Source organism: Tupaia chinensis, unplaced genomic scaffold, assembly GCF_000334495.1.
Source record: "Tupaia chinensis unplaced genomic scaffold, TupChi_1.0 Scaffold144702_1, whole genome shotgun sequence".
Lineage (NCBI taxonomy): Eukaryota > Metazoa > Chordata > Mammalia > Scandentia > Tupaiidae > Tupaia > Tupaia belangeri.
Genome location: NW_006204563.1, coordinates 3,313,446 through 3,322,100, shown reverse-complemented (window position 1 = coordinate 3,322,100; position 8,655 = coordinate 3,313,446). Strand labels below are relative to the sequence as shown.

Below are 8,655 nucleotides of genomic sequence, written 5' to 3'. Positions count from 1 at the left end.
AAGAGTGTCAGGCCCCAGGAGCAGGCCTGGTCTGGGCTTTTCCACTGCACAGGGCACCTCCCCAACTCCCATTTGTCATCTGTGAAATGTGAATGGCAGCTGTAAGGCATTGTTGTTAAGTACATATTATGTAAAACGACACAATCGAAATCAGAGCTCTGAACCGGAAAGTGCTACATATGGATCCCCTTCTCCTTGCTTGGGCTCTTCTATTTTTATCAAATATTGTATTTGGTTTTTCTCTAATAGCTTTTCCCTGGAGGTCAATTAGGTCTTAGCTTTAAGTGGCCTATTCTCCTGACCAGAAGTATGGATTTCTCAGGGAATCTCAGAGATGGGTCAGTAAATAGTCTTTTATTTTTTCTGTTGCCTTCTTTTTTTTTTTTTTTTTTTTTTGTAAACCAAGTGTGGTCACAGAGTAGTTACAGATCGAAAGCCTAGGCTGTCTCTGCCCTGACTGTCCCAGTGCTGACAGAACACCAGAAACGATGGCTCAGTGGTCATGACCAGAGGGACAGCCCTGTGCCGATGTGATTGATGTCACCACATGTGGGAGTACGCTCTCTCCTGACCTTGTTGAAAGATACAGGGTAGGCCAAAGTGCCCACCCAGTGAGGTAGGCTGAGGTGCCCACCCAGTGAGGTTTTACTATTAATTTTATCCTTTGTATAAAGTTATAGAAGAGACTTCTTTAAATCCTAAGACTATCTTGATTGACTAGATCATACTTAAAATTATTTGTAATGGTATTACCTATAAAGAAACTCCAGGAAATAAAGAAGAGAAACACCGTGGAATCACCCTTATTTCATGACGCAAAGACAATTCATTCTTTTTTTTAAAGAATTATTTATTTCATTTATTTGTTTTTGTTGTTGTTATTATTTTTTTTTAATTTGAGCCGAGAGAGAAAGAGACAGAGAGAAAGGGAAAGTCAGAAAGCAAGCCACCAGGTTCAGGACTCAAACTGTGGTTGACCATGTGGGAGTCCAGCACTTTAACTACCGTGCCACCTGCCAGCCCCAAGACAACTAGTTCTAATATTTGGATGTCAACCACGCCTTCATTCGAGTATAACTTTTACACAGTTGTGCTTGCATGCTATGTACTTGTGTATATGTATTTCTTTTTGTCTCATTTTTTCATGGAGCGCTTTACTGTGTATATTATCACCAATTGTCTAACCTCTTTCAACATCCTTCCTGCAAGAGGATTTCTCAGATCTCAATATGCTGAGCACGCCAGTGATCCTGGCTGGCTGGAAGGCGGGGGGTGGGGACATGGTGTGGTGAGACCCTGTCAAGGTTACCTGTCTCTCCCTGTCTCTCTCTTTCTCTTTCTCCCCTGCTCAAGAAATAAACATTTAAGAACTAAAAGACCTAGTGTCTGCCTTCCAGGGACATTCACTCTAGTTACTTATCTATCAGTGTATATTACTGATTCGGATGAATTTTTCCAATAATAAAGTTATCGCTATTTTGTCATAATTCTAGACAATATAGTTCTCTCTCCGTTTCTGGTTTGCCCTCTGTTTTATTCTTTCTACCTTTTTATTTTTTTACATATAATAGTTTAAAGTTTTTGTGTAACTTTAATCCCATTGCTTTTAAATGTACAAATCTCTTCCCTAAAGTAATCAGAGAAAAAGTACCTATATTTTACACCATATTTTTGTGACTCAATTGGTCAAACTTCCTGTAGTTTATTTCAGTATATGATGAGGCAATGAACTATATATTTTCCAAAATCAACTGCATAATTATTGTCTTTAGCTTTAAGTACCAATGATCTTAATGTATAGCATGGTAACTATAATTAGTAATACTCTATTATGAGTTTGAAATTTGCTCAGAGAATGACTCTTAAGTGCTCTCACCACACACACACACGCACACACACACACACACACACACACACACACAAAATCTGGAGACTATGTGAGGTCATGGGTGTGTTAACTGGCTCAGTTGTGGTAGTCATTTCACAATGTACATGTATGCCAAATTGCCATGTTGTACACTTGAAATATATACAATTTTTATTTATTATACCCTAATAAATTTGGAAAAAAAATGATCTACTGTGTACAAAAAAAATGTAGTGATGTTCTAAATTTTATTATTTATCAAAACACCTTTACCGTCAATTCACTTGGATTTTTTTTTTAATTGCCAGAGGATACATGCACTCATCAGAGAGAGAGACAGAGAGACAGAAGGTGGAGGGAGAAAGCCACCTCCAATGGGGTATAGTCATACCACAATTCCTGCTTTCATTTCTCCATCCTGATGAGCGTTGGGGTACACACACACACACACACATACATCAAATGTGTTTTTCAAGCCACTGGGCCAGGACTTGAAGTGCTATCAGCCACATGAGATAGCTGATCTATTATATATATATTTAATTTTTTTTTAATTTGCTAGAGGGGGTGTATGCTCTCCAGAGAGAGAGAGAGAAGGACAGAGGGAAAGTGGCTTTCTTAACCACCAGCCCAATTCCCTTGGATTTCGTAGTTATAAAATGGTCTCTGTAAATACTGAAGATGATTTCCTTCCTTATCAGATCTTGATCATTAAAATCAACAATAGTGGTAAAATGTTACGTCTCGGCGCCTACCTCCCCCCACCTCTCTTGCTGTGACCCTGCTTCTGTCTTCTGCCCAGGAGCAGTACATCTTCATCCACCAGTGTGTGCAGCTGATGTGGCTGAAGAAGAAGCAGCAGTTCTGCATCAGCGACGTCATTTACGAGAATGTGAGCAAGTCCTAGTTCCGAATCCGGAGCAGTAAGTAGAGGGGCCCAGCGTGGGACTCAGTCAGAGAGCCGGGAGGGCACACGATGGGGCGGCCCTCTGTGCTGCCTCTGCCTTCACACTAGAATGTGTGTGCAACCCCCTGCCCCAGAGGGTGGTCACAGGAGAGGCAAATACCACAGCAGATCCTTGAGCTTCCGTGCACCTCGGCTAATGGTAGCAACAAGTAAGAGCTTCTATGATTGGACCTCTCTGCTCTCCACCAGAGACTTAAATTATTCTGCTATTGGATCTGTACCTACACTATCAGAATCTACCAGCCAGCACCGTCTATCTAGACATTGTGTGCGAAGGGTCTGTGTACAAGGGGTCACAATGACATGACCTGGAATGGACACCTCAAAGAGGAAAAGTATTTTTCAAATTTGCTAGAGGGTGTGTGTGCTCACCAGAGAGAGACAAGAGGGAGGGAGAGAGACAGAGGGAAAGTGAGGAAGCATCCCCCCTCATAGGGGATGGCAACGCCTCAATCCCTTCTCAATTTCTCCTTTCATGATTTGGGCACACACACTTCCCATTACCTTCCTCAAGCTGCCAGGTCTGGAACTCAAACTGCCTAGTCAGCCAGGGTGGATCCAGCCACCTCAACCACCGAGCTACTAGCTGGCCCTAGGAAAGATTTTGGGTCATTGGAAACGTCATGACGCATTGTTGCAAAGGAAAATACGTCATGACTTTCCCGATGACCTAATAATATTGCCATTAGAGTCTCAGGATAGCGAAGTCTGAAAGTGCCTTGATCCCATCCATTCGGTGAGCGCTTGCTTAAGAGTCTCATGAAAACAACAGTAACGTATTCACTGGCCTGTGCTCAACTTTTAACTGGGAGGTGGCTGTGGAGGTGGCACGGGTGCTGGCTGAGGTAACAAGCAATCCACCCATTCGCTCAGTAAATAGTGTGGCGTGTCTGAATATCCTGGGAGGGGTTCACCATTGGGTGGGGGGGGTGGGGTGGGAAAGGACCATGGTGCACTGTTAGAAAGACGGGAAAGGGTAAGAAGTCTATGGATCAGTGGACAGTAGGATAGAATCAGATTTGTCACACTCTGTCCATCAAGAGACAGACAGACAGCATGAGGGGACAGGAAGGATCAAGAATACGGAAAGATGGAGGGAGACAAATTGACAGGTAGACGGAGAAACATGAGACCCACAAAAAGCAGAAATTGCACAGAGAATATACGTCCACGTGGGTCATGGAGCTGGGTACAATGACAGCTCGTGAGAGCTGCTGGTGTCCTGAGGGGCTTACTGTCTTTCTCTCTCTCGTTCACAGGAGAGGACCTGACGTGCACCCACCCTCCCTTGCTTCCAGAGTTTTGGGGGAAGGGGGCCCGACTAGTCACTTGCTAAAAAGAGCCCCTATTTCGTAGTATGTGGCCAAGGAGATGAATTCTCATAGAAGCACTGGGAAGACTTAGCCTTAAAGAGCCTACAGTGTCTTTTGGACTCTCACTTCTGGACATTCACTTCCGGACTACTTTCCACAGATCTCCATAAAGGTCAAGACGCCCTACACAGGGCAGGAAGTCCAGAACTTCCGAAGACTTCAGTTGGGCCCTTGGCTGGTTGGGCTGAGTGTTTTGTTAAGTGCAATAATTTTTGTCTGTGTGTGATTTCATCAGAAAGTTGAATTGTTTTCTGCCCACACCAAGGATCAGCCCCATAGCCCAGGCAGAAATAGGCATTGTTAGCATCAAATTGTACCTCATTACTGAAAAGAGGCATGGCCAGGAATGAAGAAATGGCCATAGTACTGGAAGGGAATTGAAGCAGCGATACCTGTACTACAATATGAAATGACCGGATCAGGAGTGGGGAGGGTGGGTGCAGAAGAGAGGGGTTCTACCTGCAGCCCGACCACATAGCTTTTCCTATTCCAAATACGAAACACTGTCATTCGACTTCAAAGTAGAGTAGAGAAAACAATCCGTCTTAATTGTTCTAGTTCTCGATGCTTTTCTTCCTTATTAACAGTTGGGTGTTTCTTCCTTGGCCCTTTCAAGCTAATGTCCCTGTCCAGGTTCTTCTTCAAGAAACCAGATCTGGTTCGGAAGCGTTTCAGATCTGACTCTAAATCTGTGGTTGTCTGAGCGATCTTGGTGCCTAGACTTTGCATTCCTTTTTTTGTTGTTGTTGACATGCATACACGTGAGAGCTGTTTCTTTGAGAATTTTTAGGCTGTGCAAATGCACTTTCTCTCCCCTCAAGAGCTGGGAATTGATGAGATGATGGCGATGAACTATAGCATGTGAGGACAATTACTTGGCTACAGTTTTTTGTAATATTGTCAAGCGTCTCTAAGGATTCCAACAGAGATTTTTCTTTCTGTTTTCTTTTCTTTTGGGGTTGTCAGTTTCCTTCTAACCAGTGTAACTAGTAACATTTTATCCTTTGGATTTCATATAATTACAGTACATGGGTGTGTATTGTGACATGAATGCCATCGTCAAATGGACGTTGATGGCATCGTGAAGCCTGTTACTTTGTGTCACTTCCTGAGAAATAAGAGGTGATGGTATGGATAGCCAGTGGAAAAGATTTTGAGTTGCAAGTAAACACAAGCTGGCAGCTGCACTGTGGTGATGTGGCTCTCTGTGGCTCTCGCGAGCCTTCCCGTGGGTGCTTCCAGGAAGGCCGGCCTCTCTCTGTGTAATTGATCATTGCCTCTCGGTTCCTGATTGCCTTCCTGAAGCCATGTATACTGGATCAGTTTAATAATTTATCACGACCTTACTGATAGTGAAGGATGCCAGATGAACAGCTCCGCACCCCACCGGCTCTTGTCACTGAGAAGGCCTGGTCACAGCAGACCTTGGCAAAGTTCCTTGCAAGATGTGGCCAGCGAGTCTCAGTTCCACCTTGCAGGGTGAATGGCAGAGGATGTCAACACCCCACAGGTGAACAGCTTGGGCTCCACAGGGGTTGTCAGTTTATACTCACCTCCCTCCTCCCATTTCTTGCCTTCCTGTTGCCACCTCCTCCTCTTCTCACTCCTCTCCTTTCCTTCCCTCCTTGGACATTTAATAATGTCACACCACTCTCAGGAACAAACATGATTTTTAAAAGGTGGCAAATATGTGAGCCATCCTTGGAGTTTTCACACGTGGGCAGGTCAGGAGTGAAGTGTGCAGTCTTGGAAGAGCCGATACAAGGTATAGATAAGTGGAAGTACATTTTCTTTTCTTTTTTCTTTTTTTAAGAGAGATTTTTGCTATAGGGTGCGTCCACTTGCCAGAGAGACAGAAAGCAAGAAATCACCTCCTCATGGGGGATGGCCATGCTGCAATCCCTTCTCCTTCATTCATTCTCTCGGGATTTTGGGCATGCACACACGTGTGCCTGATATGAGTTTTAAGCCACCAGGTCTGGGACTTGAACTGTGATCCGCTACGTGGAAGTCCAGTGACATAACCATTATGCCATCTTCTAGTCCCATAAGTCCATTTTCAATACTGCCACACAGGAGCTTACAGAGGTTTTGTAGCCTGGAACATGGCTTCCCATGAAACAAAGCACTTCATCAATCTTTCATGTTCCTCTTGAGCACTCCTTCAAGGTAGAGATCAAACACTGCCAGATCAATTTTCCCAAAAGAACAGAGGAAGTATCTGGAGCTTAGACTGGAGAGTGTGACCTGAAACTACAGAAAGTCATATTAAACTTTACCAGGTCGTTTCCTCAGGAACCTCTGCAGTTATCTCTGTTCTCTGGGACACGAGTGCTCTTCAATGTGTGGAATTTATGGTGGGGAAAGCCTCCATCTATCAAAGACTTGTGCATTAATCTTGATAATGACTTCAGATATGATCTCTGCTGAGTCTCAGTTAATAAGCCAAATGACCCAATAACAGCTCTGTACTTTATAGATATAAGGAGTATTGGATATGATAATTCACCCAAAGGTGCTCTATCTCTTGTTATTTTATGTGATCGAAGGCACTCTAATTAGCTCTGTTTCTACCCCGGGACCCAGTTCTGAGCACTCACAAGGAAGGCTTCCAGGCCCTCTTTATTATTATTTAAGTTCTTTGAGTGTTTCTTTGTAGTCATTTGAGTAGTACTTTATACTCAATGAGCAAGAGGCAGTTCATTACAGCCTGTGTGAAACAGAGAAGGAGCTAAAGACTTAAAATTACAAAATATTGGGGCCAGCAGGTGGTGTGGTATTTAAAGGTGCTAGATTCCCACATGGCCAACCATGATTCGAGTCCCGGACCTGGAGACTTGCTTTCTCGCTTTCCCTTTCTCTCTCCATCTCTCTCAAATTAAAAAATAATGACAACAAATAGAATTAAATAAATAATTCTTTAAAAAAAGATTGACAAAATATTTAAATTTGAGTTGTTACTAAGATAGAATTCCTTGACTACAAAAGATAATTCATAAAGTTAACTGAGAAACTACCATTAAGGTCTAATTAATAAATTTAATAGTTAGCACCCATAACTATAACCATCACAACACATTATATGATTTCCCTTAACTTGAAAAGAGTGATAGACGGCAAAATTTTGTGGGCAATATCCTAACTCGGGATCTACAATTTCTCACTGCAAAGAAAAAATTGTATCCAAAATTCGAAATGGCGTGGTGGTGAAAGGTGCTGGACTCCCACGTGGTTGACTGTAGTTTGAGTCCTGGACCTGGAGGCTGTTTTTCTTACTTTTGCTCCCTCTGTCTGCGTCCTCTCTGTCTCTCTCTATCTCCATCTCTGTCCCTTTCTGGTCAAATGAAAAATAAACAAATTACATAAAATAATTCTTTTAAAAAAGAAAATTTGAAATGAGAAAAGGTACTAAGATTTTTTTTTTTTAATATCAGGTTTTATAATGTTTTTATAATGACAAATTTCCTAAAATTTGTCCCAGCCCCCAAAAGGTGACATAGCTCTCAGAGGAGGTTGCAGTAGCAACATATACAGTAAGAGCCAGAGGCTTGAGATCTGTATTTTTTCGTAGGCCACATGACGGTTGCTTTGCTAGAAGACTGGCCCTTAGCCAGGCAGTTAAAGTTACTGAATCCAATCTGTAAGAGCCAAAATTCTCCCTGCTTTCTAGCAAGGAGGCCTTCCTTTACACCTCGGGAAATGTCTGATGTAATGTGCTTCAAATAGCTGGCTTGGTTCCTAGCTCACAGATCTCTAGTCTGGTGTTTGGCCCAAGGATAGAGTGTAGGAGCCATGCCCACGACTGAACATAACATTCACTTTGGCCAAAGAGGTTACAGAGCAACAAAAACATAACATGCAAGACCTACAAACTCCTAGCCCTAGTTTTTCACAGCTTCGTTTGGATGCATTTGAAGGGAATTCCAGCCATGACATCACTGACCTCTGGCCTTCCAGAACAGTGGCATTTTTGTTTTCTGTTTCAGCTGGTGCTTATCACAAGGCCTTCTCTTGGTGGGTCACTTGATTAGAGATTGAGTATAATGTTCAGCTCTGAGAGCTTTATTATATGAAGGCCCATAATAGACTGAAGGTTGTCCAGGGAAGGGCCCGGGGAACTGTTAGGAATGTGGAAAACCTGGGAAAACTGAGACTATGAAACCTGGAATAAAGGCAGGGTCATTGATTCATTTCATCATTCAATAAATGTTCATTTATCTAAACTTCTTGAAGGAATTGATCAGTCATCCAATGAAAGATTTTTTTTTTTTTTTTTTTTTTGTGAGAGGTTTTTGCTATAGGGCGCGTGCGCTCGCCAGACAGACAGAGAGAGACAGAGAGATAGAAAGCAGGAAATCACCCCCCAGGGGGGATGGCCACGCCGCAATCCCTTCTCCTCCATTCTCCTCTCGGGATCTTGGGCACGTACGCACACGCGCCCGGCGTGA

At 43.1% G+C, this 8,655-nt stretch overlaps 1 protein-coding gene across 2 annotated transcripts in view; it reads left to right on the top strand.

Annotated features, from left to right (window-relative positions):
- Window positions 1-6,080, top strand: part of LOC102481968 (receptor-type tyrosine-protein phosphatase O-like) — a 12,145-nt gene extending 6,065 nt beyond the window's left edge. The window contains exons 3-4 of one of the 2 annotated variants that reach the window (XM_027767817.1): window positions 2,670-2,759; window positions 4,094-6,080. In XM_027767817.1, the coding sequence (XP_027623618.1) occupies window positions 2,670-2,759; window positions 4,094-4,105 (102 nt within the window). In that variant the 3' untranslated portion in view covers window positions 4,106-6,080. Of the gene's footprint in view, window positions 1-2,669; window positions 2,791-4,093 lie in introns of both variants that reach the window. The other variant, XM_006167333.3, reaches the window with a different exon arrangement.
- The last annotated feature ends 2,575 nt before the right edge of the window (window positions 6,081-8,655 follow it).